This window comes from Etheostoma spectabile, chromosome 22 (assembly GCF_008692095.1).
Source record: "Etheostoma spectabile isolate EspeVRDwgs_2016 chromosome 22, UIUC_Espe_1.0, whole genome shotgun sequence".
Taxonomy (NCBI): domain Eukaryota; kingdom Metazoa; phylum Chordata; class Actinopteri; order Perciformes; family Percidae; genus Etheostoma; species Etheostoma spectabile.
In genome coordinates, this window is record NC_045754.1 from 18,814,304 (window position 1) to 18,835,949 (window position 21,646).

At 41.8% G+C, this 21,646-nt stretch overlaps 1 protein-coding gene and 1 long non-coding RNA gene across 17 annotated transcripts in view; one reads left to right on the forward strand and one right to left on the reverse strand.

Moving 5' to 3' along the window:
* ntng1a (netrin g1a) overlaps positions 1-21,646 on the reverse strand; it is a 271,523-nt gene that overhangs the window by 101,355 nt on the left and 148,522 nt on the right. For 14 of the 16 annotated variants that reach the window (XM_032503682.1, XM_032503681.1, XM_032503686.1 and 11 more), the window contains one exon: positions 14,147-14,829. In XM_032503682.1, coding sequence (XP_032359573.1) covers positions 14,147-14,395 — 249 coding nt within the window. In that variant the 5' untranslated portion in view covers positions 14,396-14,829. Of the gene's footprint in view, positions 1-14,146; positions 14,833-21,646 lie in introns of all 16 variants that reach the window. The other 2 variants (XM_032503684.1, XM_032503683.1) reach the window with 1 other exon arrangement.
* Positions 6,181-21,477, forward strand: LOC116672092 (uncharacterized). Its single transcript, XR_004327462.1, has 3 exons — positions 6,181-6,264; positions 17,767-17,770; positions 21,464-21,477. It is a non-coding gene; the product is annotated as an uncharacterized LOC116672092 (long non-coding RNA).

Here is a 21,646-nt window from a genome sequence, read left to right on the forward strand (position 1 = left end):
TTAAGGAGAAGCTCTTGGGTCCTTCCTAAATTGGGGAAAGGACAGTCTCGCCAGTGCGATAACTGCAGATTTATGTCAGAATTACGTGTAAATAGCTGCACTGGTTCTTCCCCTTCTCTAATTAAGCAAGCACATTTTCCAGACCTTCGTCTTGTGCGCTGACCGCTCCAGTTCCCTCTGCTGAGCAGATGTTAGCTTACAAAGCAACTCAGCCATGTGTAGGACAGTGCACAGAGGAGCCATTTTAGTGCTCTCCCAAAAGTTCAGATGGCTAAAAACCTCAGTGACAGTTCTTATGTTTGTGTGTATACCTGTAGTAGATTTTCAAGTTGAAATGTCACCTGTTTCGTTTTGTTGTCTTCTGTCTTTTTGAACTAGTAATCCAGCCTGTTTGCAACTATCAATGAGTAGTCATCCAAAATGATACATGGCAGAAAAATGTCAAATTACTGCTCCGTGTCAGATCAAGCTGAGCGCACAGGAAAATGGAAATATTCTACGAGAGTGTAATATCACTTTGAAAGACTGCCGACTCTGTACTTTGAAGACAATTCCATCTGTGGCCTCTCATCTCCCTTGTATTTCTATTTTTGATGCTCCGAAGAGGTGCACGTTCCAACAAACTTTACACTTTCTCTTAATGCGGCAGTACTTGTACTGTATCTGCCAGGGAGAAATAGACCTGAGATGAACAGTGGAAAAATGCTCTTATATTGTTCATAAGGGGGTACTCAGCATTCAAGATTCAGCATTCAATTTCCATCACTGATAGCTTTGCTATTGATTCGGAGTTTGTCATATGCTCAGTTTGGGCCAGACACAACAGATCTTAGGGTTTGGGAGCTGTCAGTCAAGGTAATCCAGGAGTCTTTTTCAAAGCCTGTCAGGGTGAAACATACAGCCTCGCATTTCCCTCAAACAAGGAGGATGACAGAATGGGCCGAAAAGCTATCTGATAGGAGAGGAACGCTCCTCAGAGAGCTAACAGGCAAGAAACACATTAAACTTCTGAGAAAGTGGCTTCCCCTTTATTTCCCTTTACTCTCTGAGATAAATAACCAATAATTAATGCTTTGGGCCAACAGCAAAAAATATAGTGTTTAGCATCAGGTCATACCCCGTTTTGCCATTAAAATGATTTGATGTTTCCTAGGAAAGCTTTCTCCTCTGTCTGCAAACGGTCTCATACTCTACAGCTGAGGGTGAAACACTTCTTAATGTTGCAATTCCTTGTGATACAGATCTGATAATTTATAATACGCCTGAAATACAATAAGCTGCAATTCTTCCCTTCCAATCAGGGTGACGTGGACATGTCATACTGAACTGATCCCAAGGCATGCGGCCTATATGTTGCTCACCTGAGACGACTATCGTGACATTAGTAAAATGGCAGCATTGCAGTTTGGCTGCACCCACTGGTTTTAAGAATGCAAAATAGGCAGAATTTGATGACACATACTGGCGCATGTTGTTCTGAACATCCTTGTTTCCATATCATAGCAGTTGATGTTTATGTTCGGGACATAAAGTAGGTTACATCCTAAAATAGATGTGAACAGTCATCTAAAACAGTAAGACGTGAGCTGCAGTTCAGAACTCACAAAAGCCTGTAGTGTGGATGTAAATACAGACACAAATAAAAACAGATGCATACATGCATGCCACATACACCAGTCGCTTAAAAAAAGAAAAAAAAAAGAAGGGTTTTATTGTGCTGATGAGAGGCCCTGCTGCTATGGAATGCTGAGTAGAGGAGGGAGAGCGTCTGCCACGGTTGTGGGAACATCTGATCCCTCCTGCCGTGGATAAAAATGAGAGATGGGATCACTGGGATTGCTCCATTCACAACACTCCTACTTATCTCCAGCAATTAACATTAAAAGCCCCCCCAACAAAAATAAATGAAAACATGAGTGCCTCTAAATATGAATAACACTGCATGCCATGCTTTGGGCTCTGTGCGCTTGTCTATATTGGCCTTTGTGTGTGTGTGTGTGCTTGCCATTTGTTATCCGTGTCCCAAAGAGGGAAGGGGGATTGTGAAAATCAGTGTTCAAGCAAGTGAGCTCTGAAGGGAAATCCACCCCAGAGGTTCGAAGAGCAATTAAAATCAACAGCTCTCTCCAGCAGCAAACCACTGTATCTCCTATTCTCAGAGCCCCGTGCACAGAAATGGAGGGAGTACAGTACAGGGGGATGATGGAGGGGGTTACAGACCATAATTTACCATGAGTGATGAACTGTGAAATGCAACAAAAGTACCCACTACCGCAAGAGGGATTTGAAGCCCACAGAGCAAATGGAGAGAAAAGTGGGTAAAAACGCCTTCGTCAAATAAAATAAACGAGAGAAAGTCTGTGTCATACAACTCAGACTGTGGAGGTCCATATGCTCGGTTCATATTATGCACGGGTCTTCAAATCCAGTGAGTGCAGTGAGCATTTAACAATGAGACAATATGATATCGCTGGGTGACTTGAAGTCAATAGCGGAGGCTAAATCGGAGCTACGAGAGATCAGATCATTCCTCTCTTGACTCTTATTCAATACTAATTTTCTGGGAATTCATCATGACAGTATCAGCTAACCAAAGCTGAATGAAAATGAAATTTAATGTTTTCGTTTCCCAAAAATAAAAAGTTAGCCCTCCTCCCGTTGACGTGCTACGTGCATAAGAATATATTTCAAGTCATGCTTTCATAGTCTCACATATAGTTTCACATCTCAATACGGTGGGGAAAAACATTTTCTTTTCCATTCTTTTTCAGATTCTCCAAGCTTTCCTCTCCATACTTCATGGCAAAGGACATGTTTTGCTCAAAACTTTGAAAAAAAAAAAAGAAGTCAACAGAAAACCCTGTGGGAAGCCGGAGTCAAGGAGGCCCCCTATTATCTTGTTATGGCAGCGTAAACGGTGAGGCAACACTGAACGCCTTGATAGAGCCCAGATAGACGAGTCACACACTCGCACAACACAACATCACAGCAACGCCTGATGTTGTCTGAATACCAACTCTTCACCAACTTCACTTTTACAAACTTTTTTCCCTGGAAGTAAACATATCCTCCTGTTTGCAGGAGGATATGCAAACATATATTTTTTTATATAAAAACTCATTTCCATTTATATTTACCCCATAAAATATCACACAGTAATGAAATTGGTGGTGATCGTGTTAAAGATGATAATGCTGCTGCTGATGGTGATGTTATTAATAAATAAAAGAATACACAGTAGATAAAAGGCAATATTCACTGCAGCAATGACAGCAATACACATATAACTGACCTTACCCCCCCCTCACATCATTAATAAAGGACATGCTGCCCAAAAACAAAACCCTTGTGGAATACATTCAAACATCAAAAACGGATGAATGTGATGTAAGAATATGTAAGGCCGGGTGTTTCTGCACTATGTCTCACTCAGGCTGGACTGTGCGAGCCTGGGCCACACAACATGCCCGTAACAGGAAGTGTGGCTTTTTCTGCCGACACCTGTTTAATGGCCTCCTCGGCCTCGGCTGGCTGACAAGGCTGCACTTGTGTTGGCGCCCTCAGACCTAGAGGACGAGCAGTTTGAGGAAATAAGAAAATGATAAAAATTCAGACAGTGGCCGACGCTCATGCAAAGTTTATGACACAGGATGGGTCGGGGAGAATTTGATGAGATCTTCCTGTGACCGCGGTGGGTATAACCTTCACATTGGGCAGAGAGATGCAGCCTGACAGTTCTGGGCTTTGTTAGACAATATTCAACCTGTTCTCACTGTGCTGGTAGTGTTTCAGCTGGATGTGTCAAGCTACAAAATGAACGCTTGTTATGGGCGTTCAGATTCTGTGAACTGCAGGGAGGTCATACCCCTAAAAAACAGACTAGAACTAGTGATTCCAACTAGCAGTCTTCATCTTAAGAGAATTTGACAACTAAAAATGTGATATTCAGGTGTCCGTTATGTTACGAAATTTAGCATGAGTGCATCATTTAATATTTCTACATACATTTGTAAGCTAGATATTTCCCTTTGGAATACAATGAATGACATTGGGGTGCAATGCCTGTCCACAGTGCATCGTGTGCCCTCTGCCTCCCAACGAGAAAGCATAACATTAGACTGATTAACAATTGTTGTATCCACTGCAATGAGTGAAAGTAATTGTTAGGAATTTTTTTCACTGAACAATGTTGACTGATGCACCATCAATCAATTCTGGACTAATTATTGTGAGCATTTTGAGCTGTCCAGATGGCTTCCTATAATAATATTTTGTTTAGTGTCCTGTAGTAATTTGTCTGTAGGCCCGTTGATCTGTTGTGGCAGGAAGGTTTATATAATATATAACATAATATAGTACATATAGAACATAATATAGTTCAAATGCAGCAGCACTTTTGTCACAATGAGTGACTGCTCTGTGTTGTCAGTATACCGAGGACTAAAGTGTTACTATGCTGTTTTCACACTGTCATGTTATCCTTGTTATTATATATTAGATGTAATTTACAATATTGCAAGGAAATTCTTTTCCCTTTTGAAAAAGTATAATGCTATGGTTTTATTGGCGAACTTACAAATGCATTGCGTGCGTAAGGGAAAAATCCCATTGCATCACAAAACCTTTGTAAATCTTGCATAAGGATCTTGATGCAACAGCCTCAGGTACATACCTGTCCAACAATATATATAAAATTAAATATATGAAATTAAATGTAATTATTGACAATACTGCTATTTTTTCCAATCACGAATGCTGAAAACAGTCTGCCCATGGAAATCACTTGCCCATCTAATTGGCTACTTGTGTGGACCAGCCACCAGCAGGTTGCAGCAAAAAGAGGTCCTGGGCAGAGTGCAAGACAGTAGGCCACGACTGGGCCGGCAGGAACATGTGCAGTTCTGTTCCAAAGCTATGAGGCGGCAGCGGAAGACCATGGCCGTGGAAGAGGTCACGAGGGTGGAGCAGAATTGCTACCTAATCAAGGCGGTGTCCCAGGGCCAGTGAGGAGCATGGGTAGGATGGGAGGCCACCACGAGCAGAGGCATCAGCTGGGCAGACATCTGGCTAACTCCACATGCTTGGCTCAAAACCATTTACTACATCAGCCTTGGTCTGTGCTGCCGTTTTGGCATTGTAGCCATAGTTGGAATTGCAGGTCATGTGACACACTGTGGCCCCAAAAAAAACTCCCAACACACATACACCCCAGAATGACACTTTACAAATAAAAAATACAAAATCTAAATGTCTTGAGGAGCACATCAAGGTCATTTTGTATGCTTAGTGCGCCCAGTGAGCAACTTTAATTGGAATGAATTGAACATCTTTTTAAATCACGGTATCCACTTCTTTTCGTTTATCCATAATCTTCCACTTGAGACCAAAGGTCCAACGTGTGAAATTTAGGAATTCAAATTCACATGAGGTCAACACAGCTGAGTAACAGAAGTGCTTAGGTTCACAGTGATCATGAGCCCTTTTTCTGTGCATATCATTGATTTCTTTCCATGCCTCCTATCTTTAGGTCTTAATCGCCTCCACCTGAGATGCGAGCAAGACCAAAGGAGCACCTCACATCCCTTATTTGATAACTCCACGGTCCACAACTGAATCGGAAGTTGTCCTGTCCCTGACTCGTGAAGGCCATCTCAAAGCTCTTATTTTTCCCACGAGGACCAAGCCTCCAGGAGGGATCATCGAGGAGCTAGAAGTGAGAATCCACGTGAAAAGCCTTCCTGGAAACCGTGCAGCCGATAGGGTTAACTCCACCCATACAGCTGACAAATTCAAGGACGTCTCATGTCTCTAATGGCGTTTTCCCATTAACGGTACCTGCTCGACTCGCCTCAACCGCGGTGCCCGGTCCTCCTTCCACTGCAGATTAGTACCGCCTCATGCGTGAGGCGAGCAGTGGCTGGTCGTCATAGCAGGAAACTGCCGTGACCTAACGTGACACACACGGAACATCTAGGGTGTTTTGCTTTTGATTCTCGGCATGTGGCTGTTGCCACAGCCAGAAGACAGATTAGATTCAAAAAAAGCTGGCGGCAACAAAAAAACAAAAACACTCCATAAGACACATTCCTCATTTCCTCTCTCCTCCCATGATTTCCTCGCGGGGAAGGGAGGCAAGTGGAGGAGCCGGGGATGCCATTTAAGAGAAGTGAGATGTACCGCAGGAAGAGACACAAGGAAAGAGGAGTCGAGGCAACAGGCATTTAACAAAATGAGACATCTGTGCTTCGGAGCCGTCATTTTAAAGTATGAGTATTTTTAGGTAAATTGCGAGCCTCTTTTCCTGCAGCGTGATATACATTAGCATTGGTGGTTGCATCAATAGTAATGTAAGTGCAGCTTTAGTCTTTAGTCTTATTTTATGGCTCCTTAGATAATGAAGTGCTCTACTCATAAAAGAAAAGTGTTATCTTTCAAGTACAACATTTAAATACAGAGTAGCGTGTGCTACCGAAACTTCAAATTGAAATTGTTTTTTTAAGGGTTGAATAGACTAATTAAATTACATAAAAAGTGTGCTCAGTTTCCCTGAGCACAGATTAAGATCATGTAGGAACAATTCAGTCAAGTCTCAAACACTGCCTGTTGGTGAATTATGCAGAAATAATAACTCCAGCCTTGTTTTGCACTCCAGATAGCGATCACTAATCAAACAAAGAACAATGAAACAAGAATTAGGGAATTACACACATCTTTTATTTTCGCTTGTTTTGGTCCATACCCTTGCCTCTGTCGCTAATTTCAAGAAACATTTGATTTGGTTTGGTCTAGCAAAGATGAAAGAAGACACATAAAATGGATCGAGTTTACTTAATCCTCTGACGTTAAACAGTTCTAGTAGATGACTAATTCATGTTTCAATGCTGGTTAATTGCTGCTACGTTCTTGAATCTGGCCTTTTTCTCAAATCAATTAGCAGCTCTAAAAAGCCACCTTTGTGCTTGTTTTTGCAGTCCTGCCTTCTTAGAAACGAAAGCCAACATAAACAAGTGAGACCGAATGTCCCAGACAACACCGTAGCCACGGTCTCTTTTCTCTACCGCTCACTCTCATCTAACCCTTGCAGTGACTGTATGAATACAATATGAAATGAGACATATTACTGCTGACAGCGCACACGTTTCTCAAGGAAATGTCAGCGCCGAGCCTGTTGAGAGGTGTCACCGTTTGCTAGTGTGTGTGTGTGGGGGGGGGAAGTACGGCAGAGTTCAAACACTTTGTCTGTCTGGAACCTCTAATCTGAATCAGCTTAGGAAAAGGGCAATGTAATGTATTTCCATGGGAGCCCAAGGCACCCCCCAACTCACATTTATTGGACATAATGCCTAGGAAAACCCTTCTGTGGTGCTTGGATAAACTGAGTGTTGCTTGTCTTTATAGTGAAGGCCCATACTAAATTTAAAGTAACTATGAGGAACTTTTAAACAGTTCTGAAACTGTTTAATTTCCCATATATTGATCTTCAATGACCTGTAACAGCAAACAAGACTAATCGTGAAAAGAACTCTATTTATATGTAGCTTTTATTTATACTTGATTTACAGCAAGTAGACCGCCTCTGCAGTAACACATTTTGATGGGTCACGGATTTCGGTGTAACACCAGAGAAGTAAGTGAGTATCCAGCCATGTAAAAGGTAGCAAAAATAATTTATATAGGCCTAATTGTATTTTAATTTAAGACGTTGTTGTAGTTATGGCTAATACTGGGGCATGGCCATCACAGAAAAAAAAGGAAATTAAACAAAGAACAATTAGTCCATCTGGCTTTCAACAGATCTTTACAAGTGTGGTAAAAACCGCTTTTGCCCAAAGGGCCGCTAGAATCAACACAAATTAAAAGTCCGTGATGGCCACTTTAATCAGGCAAGCCTTTGGAAGTTACAATCTTTTACTCAATGCTGTGTTACTCCGTTGTTTTCATTATACATTACTGTCAGTCACATGCAACACCCTTGGGGTTTGCTAGGGGATTTCTTTAGGCTTTATGAACAATTGTGAACAATGCCTCATCTAATGACATTACTGTAAAAGAGGGGGGGGACTTTTATTAGCAGAAAAATAAACTGAACCAAGAGTCAACAATTAAAACCCCGGCTAAGTTCAACACCTAAAGTAAAATCAACAAACAGTTCCATGTCAAGCGGCAACCTTCTCTCCCACTACAGAGGAGTAAGTAACACTGTTAGAGGCTCAGCCTGTTTTAACCTGGAATGTACCATCTGCTCTGGTAAGCACAGGGGGTGAGTAAAACAGTTAAACAGTAAAATACCAAAAGGAAAATAAAGACCTAAGATACTTAAATAGTTCTAACATCTAAAGTTAGCTACAAGCACACACAGGGGGACACGTGAGTGCACCAAATGTACTGGTGTCATGTATTGTGGAATAGGATTCCCATTCCTTCACTTGACAGTGCCCAGTCACTGCTGAGGGATTATAACGATGCACACCTGTTTTCACTGTCACTAAACGAGCAGATGATTAGCAACACCACATGCAGAACACAACACACAGCTCCCATCTTCACCGCAGCATTTGTTTTCACCTCCACCAGAGTTACAATGCTCATAATATGGCTAACCTTACTGCTAAGGACTACAGATGGAAATCCGCCCTCGGGCTACAAGATGGCATTTTTACTTGTACTGTTGTACATGTTCATTAATGTACATTGTCCTGAAATATTAAATTAAAAAATTAAAAAAAAATCATCCAGCTGTGCAAATGTTCATAAAATGGGCCAAAACTCAACTTTTATAGGTGTTAAATCAGTACACATATCTCATTAGCTAATCAAAATAATTAAAACAATATTTGTTAGCTACCTACTCTTATCATGCCACAGATTTAATAACATTTAATGAAGGCAAACGTGTGTGTGTGTGTGTGGGGGGGGAAGAGATTTTAATAATCTCCTTTTGTTTCCTCATTTATATTTGATTGGCTATGAAATGCACCGGCCTGCCGGGACTCGGACTCAGGTTTCAGCGTTCATCAGCATTTCCTGGTTGTAAATTGACGGCTCAAATAAAGACACACAGTACTGTCACAGGAATTTATAGGGACATACACACACACATGCATACACACAGACACACGCAAGGTTAGTATACATTATGGAGTTACACCTAGAAAGGAGTTTCTTCTATTTTCTATTTTTAATGCCATGTGCATTAAAGAAGAACCAACACATCCAAGGTTATGCTGGTTGGTAAGTTTTAGTGTTGGAGTGTTGATATAACTGAGTAGATATTATTTAAAACCTCGCCAGCAGAATAAATGACACTGATCATTCCCTTGAGCTCCCTTCTAAATATGGTACAGGGGCTAGACATGAGGAAAGCACAACTACTACTCTGTTTAATCCACCTGTACTAGCCAGCCCAGACTTGTCTGGATGTAAAATAAGTATTTGCATTTGCTATTTTGTCATTTTTCCAGTATGGAGCTTTAGAGAATACCTAATAATCAGAGCTGTCAATTAGTCTTGTTGGACAAGTTGGTTAAAAAGAATCAGCTTTGCCTGCAATAGTACATCGTGTTTGTATGAAGTCAAAGCTGCTCTCTTGAAACTTGCACCAAGTCAATCGTCAACCTGTCGAGGCGCTGCGGCCTGTCCATGCTTTTAAAGGCCAGGCTGAGTGGAACTGGAGGGGACAGTCAAATCTCACATGATGGCAGATTTGTGTGCCAGAGTTCAGTGAATGCCAGCTTATTGCTATCGAAAAGGTCACCAGACTAGGAGCAGAAAAAAGGCCTTTACCGAGAGAATGGTGTGTGTATGTCTGTTCATACATGTGTGTGTGTGTGTGTGTGTGTAAGAGATGAAGGACGAAACCTGAGGTAACCATGCTCATTTAACCACACCACACCTTGGAGCTTCTGCATCTCTCTCACTCTCTCTCTCTCTCTCTCTCTCTCTCTCTCTCTCTTTCTCTCTCTCTCTCGGCGTCGGTGTCTGTTACCTTCAGCACTCCAGGAAGCAGACGCGAGGCTTTAAAATACACCCGCCTCCACGAGCGCAGAATCAATTACCAGAGAGATGAAATTCTCCAATAACGCGGCCTAATGATAATTGCCCTGAATCTGCAATGATCTGACTTACGATACAAACCACTATTGGCACTGTAGCAGCATATTGGCAGCCGAAGTAGCTGGAATATCAATAATAATTGTTCTCATGTTGATTTGGAGCCATGTTACTGCCTGGGGTAAACATAAACCAATTGAAGAGAATTGGGCTCTATGGCATGCAGCAGGGGTTCTATTTCACTGATGTTTGTGTGATTTGTGATGAGTACAGTACAGCAGAGAGAGGAAATGGTTATGTGGGAGCTAACCACTGTCTGTTTAATTCAAGCACCCCTATCACATTGACTGCCGGAGACATGAGGGCGACGGGGCGGCGCAAACTCCCGCTAATTCAATAAGCGATCATCAGACTGTTAAAAGGCTGGCAATAGTAATAATAAACTCCAGAAATAGATGCGTCAGACACGCATGGCCGCTGTTCATCCAGTTCATCCACAACACAACTCGCTGCACAGCAAATACCAGACACACTTCAGGTTCAAATGTGGATCAATCACAGGTCACGGGGCCGCCCAGAGGGAGAACGGAGGGTGACCCCATTTTGACGATGACCTCCCGGATTTGGCTTCCTACCGCCTCACCACCCCCTCAACCTTCTCTGCCTTCACCCAACCTTGGCCGCTGACGGGAGTCAGCATTTTTCAAAAGTGCCTGAGAGATGTCGGGCTGAATAATGTGTCCTATGAATAAAACACATTAGCTACAAAACATGTTGAATTATTCACATTTCAGAGCCTCCATCCCGCCCCACGCAGGAGATATTAGTTCTTCAGTCACCGTCTGCTTTGCACATAGTCCTCTGAGTCTCTGTCTCCCCCATGTTCGCGCTGTCTCGCGTCTCTCTTGATCATTCTCTCGCTGTCTTTGTCATCTGTATTTTGTTAATCCCTCTCTGTTCCTCTGTGTCTCACCTCAGCTGACTTTCCGCTGATGGCAACTGTCTATTTATAGTCCTCAAGTTACTACTTTTCCTGGAACATCTCGCTATTTATCTAAAGAGCTCTTGAAGCTGTTGAGGAGTGCATTTGTTCTGAGAGAATCTTTGATGACTCTGTAACACACGACGGCCCAAAATGGATTCATCATTTAGCATTAATCTGAGGCGACCAGCTGTGAGTTTTAAAGTGAGAGGACCCGGAACAAGAAGAAGAATTAAATACTTGACCTAATATGCGTCTTTTGCTCATTTACTTTTCAGCACCACCAGGAATTTGTGATTTTTATGATTGCAATGTAATTTGCGGAATCAACAGCATCACACGCACTTCAAAGGGTAAAGCAATCAACCAATCAGTGCTTTTTTATTGTGCTGTGTTTGAATATTAAACCCCTCTCATCCTACAAAACATCACTTTTAAGTCATCACCATTAAACTAGTGTGCAACAACATGGAACACTCCGTCAACAAGTCGATCATGGCAAATTTATTCAGTGATTCAACAACCCTGGCATTCTTAAAAACTAATTGGTTCACGATTTTAAAAAGCCCTGCTTTTGGTCATAAAACAACAAGCAAAACACCATAAGCGTATTTGCTAATTGTTAGTATTCTTGTCATACAGAATAGGCTTCTCTCTATGATTTGAAAAAGGACAATACGACAGTAGTTATATTTGGTTTGTATGGGAACAGGACTAAAGCCAGCTGTGGGGCCGTACCAGGCCCCCAGGAAGGGCACCAGGCTTGGAAGCAAACTGAACATACCCACCAAACGGTGGAATTGTAACTCCCGGGCCGTCACATGATGCCCTCTGGCCTAAAAAGACTTTTCCCCATAAGCTTACACAGGGTGGAAATCAGTAAATCGTCACAATCCCCGCAAAATGACTCAGAGTTTGATCCATTCTGTCCAATAACATTTGGAAAGTCAAGAAGAGCTGCATGATTAAATCAGTTAATGTCCTTTCAAGTTAGCGGAGTGCTCTAACGCGCCCGCTTTATGAGCCGCACAGTGTGGAAGCAGTGCCGATCATCTGGGTAATTTTTGCCTCCATGATGGCTTCATGCGCTACTGAGCAACTCTCAATTTGTATTATACATCCATGGGCTGTACATAGGCACAGTGGTGCTTTAAGCTAAATCCTAAGGTCAACCTGCTAACATGCTCACAGTGACAAAGATAACATGCAGGTATAAAGTTGTTCACCATCTTAGTTAAGCATGCAAGCATACTACCATTTGCTAATTAGCCCAAAACACACAAGTAGATCTAAGTTGTTAGCAGGGGTCCTGACAACCACTGTGGCTGCAGAGGCACAGCACCTCCTACTTTATCTCGAAGTTGATGACTGTCGGACACAGAAAGACATATGCTGTATAAGTATCAGCCTTAAAGGCAAAAAGTGGGACTGGATTCCTTAAAAAAACATGTTAAGAGTGAAACATGACCATAAGGACAAGTAATGAATGCTGACTGAATATTATGTTGGGTCACTTACAGCACTGCTTGTGCAAAGATATTGCTAAATGTAAGAAAAACAAAAAAACCTTGTGTACTGGCACTTAAAATACTGCTCCACTTAAGTTCTCATACATCCTTTTGTATTTTTAGTCCACCTATACACTATCCCACCCAGAGATTGTTTGAATTTTTAGGCCAGCCATTCATCAAACTCTAAAAAGACAAACACTGACGCAACAGAGAAGCTGCAATCACACTCTATTTCTATAACTCTGATGTGTCCGGGGAGTAACATGAAGAGTGTGTGTGTGTGTGTGTGTGTGTGTGTGTGTGTGTTTCCAGGGTAAAGTCACATTACACTTTGTTTTCTGCAAGTAAACATCAACAGCACATGCGAGGGGGTTTGCAGTGCATATCGAGAAGCAGCTTTCTAAACAACAGAACATGACGTCAATGGGCACAAGCCTCTATTTCCTCAGCTACAACGGATCTGAGTCATACAGGCTTTAAATGTGTCTGTCACGACAGTGGGGTCAGAACAAGCCGGGTATAAACTGTATATATACGCGGTACACAGACACAGATAAGAAAGACACCTTGGTATAATGTGTGTGTGTGTGTGTGTGTGTGCGTGTGCGTGCGCGTGTGTGTATTTGTAGGGCTGGGTATTTTTTCAAATGTTTCGAATCCCAATGCGGATACCAATACCATAACATTAATACCGGTTCCTAAACAATACTTTCAATTCCAATTTTATAAAATCCATTTCAACAAAAAGAAATTACTAGCCTAGAAATCTAGATGCACCATAGCGACAGCAAATGTAATTTGCAGCTAGGGTCAGTCTAGGAACTCTATGTTGGCTTGTGAGTTGGAAAAACCAAATTCTGGTCAGGCCAATCACACTGTGTATAGAGTCGGTGGGCGGGCTTAACATAAGGACGGCAGAGACTGTTCCACGTGAATTCCCTGCTACTTGAAAACAAAGAAGATGGCTGCAGCGGTCTTTCCAATGGGCTGTGGCCGCGACTCTGGAAGACTCGGAGTGAAGCACTGAAGTCATTCTTAAAAAAGGAAGATGTGTTCGGAGTTTTGCCGACTGGATACGGCAAAAGTTTAATCTGTCAACTATTGTTGCTCTGGTTGGTTGTAGAGCTATCCTATTGCGTGCAGAGGGATTTTGAAAGACAACCGTTTATCCCGCCCCTCTGATTGAGCCCTGCCAATGGTGAGTTCCCAGACCCGACATCTTGATGTGGGTCTGGCTTGTCAGGCTAAGAAATTACAACATTACAGCACAAATCTTTTTAATTCTTTTTCAGCTCCTACTATGTGAGGCCCATCTCACGTATAGTTTATCCTTCCTGCCTCTAAGGCATGTAACTTTAGACAGCCAATCAGTAGCATTATTAGATCTCGGTAGAAGCATGCTGCATGCTTACTGGCTCACTGATACTGATGAGATTTGCTCCTTAGGTATTGAATTTGTTTTCAATACTCATTATGCAATTCAGTGCCTAAATTCTATACACAGCCCTGTATGTGTGTAAGTGTGTGTGTGTGTGTGTGTATGTGTGTGCGCATGACATTTTTTTCTAAGAGAAGATTGTCTTTCACTTTTGCATGTACTCACCAGGGCACAGTACGTCTCCGGAGGGTCTCCACAGGTGATGTTGGGGGGATCCAGAGATACCTTCAGGAACTGGGTCATGTCTGCTGCCTCTGGCTGGCAGGCCATGTAGTCCCAGGTTAAGCCTTCGTCTGAGTAAATCTTAGACTTACACACATCATAGTGGCCCCACGCTGCAGGGTAGTGCTGCATGGCCGCCTGGCAAACACCTGTCCACAGTGCCTGCAGCGTCAACGCAAAATGGAAACGCATGACTGGTCCTCTCTCGGCTCCTTCCCGAGGAGCTGTATCTCCTTCTGAAGGTGTAACAACAAGGGATCCCTCTTCTACTTCCACTTACTACAACTCACTCAACTGGAGTGAGGAGGCATGCCAAACTTCCCTCAGGTGGAGCGACAGTCTTTTTAGAAGAGTTGTTGTTGTTTTTCTTTACTATTTCTGTCTCTTTCAGGTTTCTGGAGTAGTGGATAACTAGGAGGGATGGTGAGGTTACCAGCCCAGTGAGAAGATAAGAGGAGAGGATTGAGGGAGGGAAGAGTATGGTGGTGGTGGAGGAGAAGGAGGAGGCAGAGGGGGAAGGCAAGAAGGCGATAGCCCACTGACACGCTGATAGGAAGATGAGTGACAGGTCTTCTCAGCTCGCCCGGCTGTCAATCATGGTCCTGTTCCTGCGTGGCGATCTGGTGCTGCTGAGAAACAGGAAACAGAAGAAGGGGAGGGGGGGGTGAATATACCTCCCTTTTGGGAGTAGAATTTGACAGTGAGAGAACATTAGCTGGCGCCATGGCACGGGCAAAAAGATGTATGGGTGCCATGTTGGTGTTTGTTGTCCATCAAAACACAGAAAATCAGTGAGTGAGGCCATCAGGGTAAATTGGATCTCGCTGCTTTCACACAAAACCCTCATCTCACTCAGCGGTATCAGGTCTACAGTGTTATATACAGCACTCCCCATCTCCTCACACCCCTCCCATTCCACACTGTATGAGCTGGAATGATAAAGACTAGACATCAAGCTACATTGTGTGTTATGCAGGGTCATCAAAGTAACTAAGATGTTTTGACTAACTAACTTCACATGATCTGACCGTGCTGTCACAATCAAACATAGTAAGCAGAACTGTGAGGTGCTCCACAATGTTGTAAATTAAATGTAAATTTGAGTTTCAATCTACTAGTTCCATGACGGCACTTAAAGAGTTAAAATCAAAGGCATCTGGAATTGGGTGAAGATGCTCCGAAGACGTTTTGTCCCTCATCCAAGAGACTTCTATTAAATACCATACTATTAAATGCTATTGTTTATAAAAACCAAAGGAGTTCTGGGGAAAGAGAGACTGTATAGAATGAATAAATGAACAAATGTGTCTGCAATAGTTGAAACTTGGCAACATCCACTTGATTAAATTATGATTCTTAATCAGTAAGTGGACAACCATCACTCAAATAAAGTGCTATCATGGAGTCAATGGTCCACCAGAGACTCGTGGATGACTTTTAATTATGACTGTGTTGTCATCAATGGGTGTGGGATGTTGTCACGGGCGTCAGTTTGGTTTTTAAATGTGCTGGGGACAGACACATTCGGAAGTGCATTTTCAGAAGCGCTTGGTACAATTTTTTTTTCTTTTTTCTATTGAACAGGTCATGTTTTCATAGGCGCTGTCCTGTAGCTGACTAATGTAAATGAAGAAAAATGTATGCAAAAAACTATGTTCTTCTTCAAGTATCCATGTAAGCTACCATGATGACCATGTGACATGACGTGACATCCGACTCAGAGACAGGAGCTAAGAAAGTAATACAGGCCTGGCCTACCGTAGGCTACATGTTGACGTTCAGCGGGCAAATGTGTGGCTGTGCCTTTTGCTAATATTTAGATATAATTCCCAGGACGTTACAGTTGTTGCAGTGTTCTGAACACAGCAGTGTGTAGCCAGCGCAGCAGCAGAACGGCTGTGTTTTTCTGCCCTGTGGGGATAGAGATTTTTGTGGATTTGTTGGCATCTGTCGCTCAAGAATTATATGTTATTATATAGCTTACTTTTTACTAGAGTGAACAAGTAAAAATATAACACCACCCTTTCACTTAAACGGGATAAAGTGGCTACTCACTTTGCAACTTAGGATAAGAGCAGTCATAAGTTAACATAAATATCTTGCTGCTTTCATGTTTCTTCTCTTAATTGGTAGAGAACACCACAATACTACTGCATATTGCATGCACCCATTTATATGTGCCAACCACTGTGAGCTGTGGCCCCACTTTTTCTTTTGTCTAAAGTTTTTGTAGCTGAGCATCAGGATGCCTTGCACACATAGACCCCCTGCTGTCTGTTTTTTACTCCTAGCATAATCAGAAATAGCCTATGTATGTTTTGTTTTAGAAAACATTCTTCCTTTTCTTTATTTGGATTTTGAATTGACCTTAAAAAGTCTTTTAAATTGGGCTGTGAACAACCTGCATGTACCTTAATGTCTCTCTAGCCAGAAACGCAGCAGTAAGCCATTTGGCTGAGCCCGTGGATACAGCACAGGTATGTGGTATGTTCCCCGCCTTCAAACAGCAGCCTGGCTGCAGGTGGTGGATGGAGAGCCGAGTCAATGGTCGGAGACAGGAGGGACAGACTTGTAGACATTTTAGTGCAGCTTAATCAGTCAGCTGATTCACTGTGTTTCTGTGTGCTGACCAATGCACCGTCCAGTCATCAGGGATCAATTAGCAGCTGCAGTATATATAGATATGGTGTTTATTGAAAAAAGGGTGGTATTAACACACACACTGCTAGTTACTGAAACATGTAATTTATCATTTGATTTGATTAGATAAGACACTGGACCACAGAGCAACATTAAATGAAATAATAGTATCAGTAAAAAAAGGGGGAGAATTGGATTGTATTAGCATACTACATACAGATTAGTGATGTATAAATTGTCAGGATTTCAGTCAAGATGTGCAAAAAAAACAAGTGTCGAGCAAGTGTGACAGCATGACAAGGTGAATGTGAGAAAAAGAACATGTGAAGAACAGTAGACTGTAAATACAGCATAGGAGCTTTGCTCACATTTAACGATCTGCCTGAAGACGTGTTGAAACAACTAGAAACCTTCCAGATGATTCCAAAAGAAGCAACAGATATGTGAAGATAGGCTGTACACAGGTGCTGAGCATATAATCAGATTATCATGAAAAAGTTGATTTATCTCTAATTCCATTCAAAAAGTGAAATTTGCATATTATACTCATACATCACGCACAGAGTGATACATTTCAAATGTTCATTTCCTTTAATTGTGATGAAAACTGACAACTAATGAAAATCCCAAGTTCAGTCTCTCAGAAAATTAGAATATTACTTTAGACCAATACAAAAAAAAGGATTTTTTGCAATGTTGGCCAACTGAAAAGTATGAACATGAATGTATGAGTATGTACAGCACTCAATACTTAGTTGGGGCTCCTTTTGCCTGAATTCAGATCAGTCTGTGGCACTGCTCAGGTGTTACGAGAGCCCAGGTTGCTCTGATAGTGGCCTTCAGCTCTACTGCATTGTTGGGTCTGGTGCATTGCATCATCTTCTTCACAATACCCCATGGATTTTCTATAGCGTTAAGGTCAGGCGAGTTTGCTGGCCAATTAAAAGCAGGGATACCATGGTCCTTAAACCAGGTACTGGTAGCTTTGGCACTGTGTGCAGGTTCCAAGTCCTGTTGGAAAATGAAATCTGCATCTCCATAAAGTTGGTTAGCAGCAGGAAGCATGAAGTGCTCTAAAACTTCCTGGTAGACGGCTGCTTTGACCCTGGACCTCAGAAAACCCAGTGGACCAACACCAGCAGATGACATGGCACCCGAAACCATCACTGACTGTGGAAACTTCACACTGGACTTCAAGCATCATGGATTCTGTGCCTCTCCTCTCTTCCTCCAGAGCCTGGGACCTTGATTTTCAATAAGGAAATTTAAAATTCACTTGTCTTCTTCAAGAGTGGCTTGACACAAGGAATGCGACAGCTGAAACCCATGTCTTGCATACGTCTACGTCTGTGGTGGTTCATGAAGCACCGACTCCAGCTGCAGTCCGCTCTTTGTCAATCTCCCCCACAATTTTGAATGGGTTTTGTTTCACAATCCTCTCCAGGGTGCGGTTATCCCTATTACTTGTACACTTTTTTCTACCACATTTTTTCCTTCCCTTCACTTCTCTATTAATGTGCTTGGACACAGAGCTCTGTGAACAGCCAGCCTCTCTGGCAATGACCTTTTGTGTCTTGCCCTCCTTGTGCAAGGTTTCAATGGTCGTCTTTTGGACAGCTGTCAAGTAAGCTGTCTTCTCCATGATTGTGTACCCTACAGAACTAGTCTGAGAGACCATTTAAAGGCCTTTGCAGGTGTTTTGAATTTGAGTAATTAGCTGATTAGAGTATGGCACCAGGTGTCTTCAACCTTGTCACATTGAACCTTGTCACAATATTCAAATTTTCTGAAATACTGAATTTCGGATTTTCATTAGTTGTCAGTTATAATCATCACAATTAAACGAAATTAACATTGGAAATATATCCCTCAGTGTGTGATGAATGAATACAATATATAAATTTCACTTTTTGAATAAAATTAGTGACATAAATCAACTTTTTCATGATATTGTAATTATATGACCAGCAACCGTATATATGAATGTGGTAATAGTAATAGTTGCGTTTGCCTTTTCAAAGTGTAAATTTGATGCGTTGTACCAACGTGTAGTAGATCTTGAGCTGAATCTGTGTCAGATATTTTCACATTGTGCCATTCAGGGCCATTGCAACCATGTTCTTAATTGAAACTTTTTAAAAAAACGCTTACTTGCGATGCTAATCGCTAACGTTACAGTCCCGCCTTTCTCTGCCTTGAATGGACTCCATGCATGTCTACAGTTTTAACCATTAGCAGAGATTTTGGTTTGATATCAGTGCACAACGCTACTTGCTTTGGAGATATTGATACGTGCTTTACACCGTCCTGTATCACAGAGGGACGCAGGAGGACACCCGGCAGCTGATCCACTTTCGGGTTAAAATCAAGCAGAAGATTCTTATCATGTGTTCATGTTGTATTCATTCATTATTGTATTGGTACTGTATTATTGTAATTATTTGTAATCAATTCCTGTTCATGCACGTATATTGTTGTTGGTTTTGATACGGGACACTAATGTGAGAATTGTGAGGGGGGGGGGGGTTATTGGCCTACAGGCTTCACACTGATCTGAAATATTACAGCTTTAGTTTATCTGTTTGTTTGTGGTCTTGTGTGTCTTTTTTACACATTTGAGTGCCTTTTTATGTGTGATATGTAAGTTATGGTTCTAATAGTTGATAAAGGTTCTGTAATAAAATATATTTTATGTAATGTTTTGCCTGTTATGTTTAATTTTTTGGACAATAAAGACTTGGGCAATTTTGGTTAACGAAGACATTTTTCTGAACATCAATGACATTCAAAACGAAACAGATATACAACACACCATGCAGTGTGTAGACACATGTGTATTGCAAACAGACTTAAGTACTACACAGATAAGAACATCTGCACCACCACCACCAAAGTGAACATAAAATAACTAAAATGTATAAATTCAAAACCCACGCAGTCAACATAGACACACTTGCAGACCTCATCTTGGAAGTTTGTGATTAATAATTAATCAATAATAATCAATTCTGTATGGTGATGTAACCAATTGGTGTCCCATTTCATGCGGGTATGTTTTCACCCCTAGCCCTTACCACTTGGTTTCGAAGGCCAAGGGCCAGGGGTAAGGGGTAGGGGTAAGATAGAGGAATGGGATTCAGCCTGAATCATTATGTTAATGAACAGCCAAGGTCAGGGGCAAAGTCTCAACAGCATACAAATATGTCAAATACAAAGCAGCGAGTGCACAAAAACAAGATGGTGTAGGCAGAAAAACTCGGGAAAGGTGAGGTATTTAAGAACATGGCACAATGAGATTAAAAATATTCTCTGAAAACTGTATGCAAACTGAAAAAGAAATGTTGCAAATTGCCCCTTATGCCCTATGTTCTGTTTAAAAAAAAAATCCCATTCATTCTAGTGCAAAATAACGATCATCACATGAATAGAAAAAATCATTATGCACAGATATGGCTGGATACTGGGATTCAATTTTGCACAAGATGATTGAAAGACAATGTAAAATCGGTACAAGGAGAGAAAAAAAGTACAAGAACAGGTATTGTAAGTCAGAGAATGGAGGAAAGAGGAAAGAAGTTAAGGGGGGGGGGGAAGAAATGAAGCCCCTTAAATGTAAAATGTAAGAATGTCAATGGGGGAGATGTCAGCAGGTGAGGAAGCAGCCAATTATCCAGAGGAACTCTTGGCACTGAGCCCCCTGTTCCCATTAGGAGACATAATATTACCGTGTTAGGGAGGAGACGAACGAGATGGCCGGAAAAGTGTCTGCACGTGTGCGTTTCACGTGCAACCTCTGGATAAAGAGAGGTTCGAGTCATGGGTAATGAGACAACAAGCGGTGGTGAGGCTTTGATAACAAGCAATAGAGATCACTAAAGCGGGGTGATTACCACTGTACGGTCCTGGACACAGCGGCCCCTTCTTCTCATTACTCCCTGCTTATAACCCTCCGTCGCCCCAAGGAGAAAAGGTTGGAGAGAGAAAGGGAGAGCAGATGGAAGAAGTGTGGATGTGCATTTTAAGTGAGAAAAAAAAGGTTTATTTTAGGGCAGGTCGCTTCCTCCAACCATCGATCAAGGTCTGAGGACATCAGAGGAGGCGCGCTCACAGGAAGTCTGAAGTTCTCCCATGTACAGGAATATATACTGCACCGTAGGCACACCGCCACGGACACTTACAGGAACAGTGGGGGGTCGCTGGGTGTGAGGGTGGGACTGCCAGCCAAACTGTTTTTGTGTTCAATTTTGAAAATCAATAAATAAATGAAATTAAAATGCTCATTACTGTACATTACTGAAGCCTGGTCACAACATATCTAACAATGGGATACCTGCAGTGTTTAAGCTACTAGAAACAACTTTACAAATGAGAACAGTTGCATATGAAAAATAGAGATGTAACATTTTTAAATATGAAAAATAAAAGCTAAATTGTTGAGTGTGATATAGGGAAATAGACGTTTTCACTTTTTGGAAATATGAGGAAAAAATGTGATTCACCTGTTTATGAGGGTGAAAAAACCCTTAAAGCAAAACAACTTTATGGATCCCTTCCAGACATCTTCAGACCAATACAAATACTTTAAATGATCATTTCTGCTGATATGGTTTTCCACAAAAGTGTCCAATTAAATCTAGTCCTTCTACCTAATTGACAATGCAGAATCTATTAATATGAAAATATTTTTAAAAGTCAAAAGTTCAACTAGGGGACACAAGGCTAATTTAACCACTCCGTTCAAGTTTCCACATCACACGTTGTGTAAGTTGCATGCTGGACCATGATTGGCTTCCAAATTAGTTG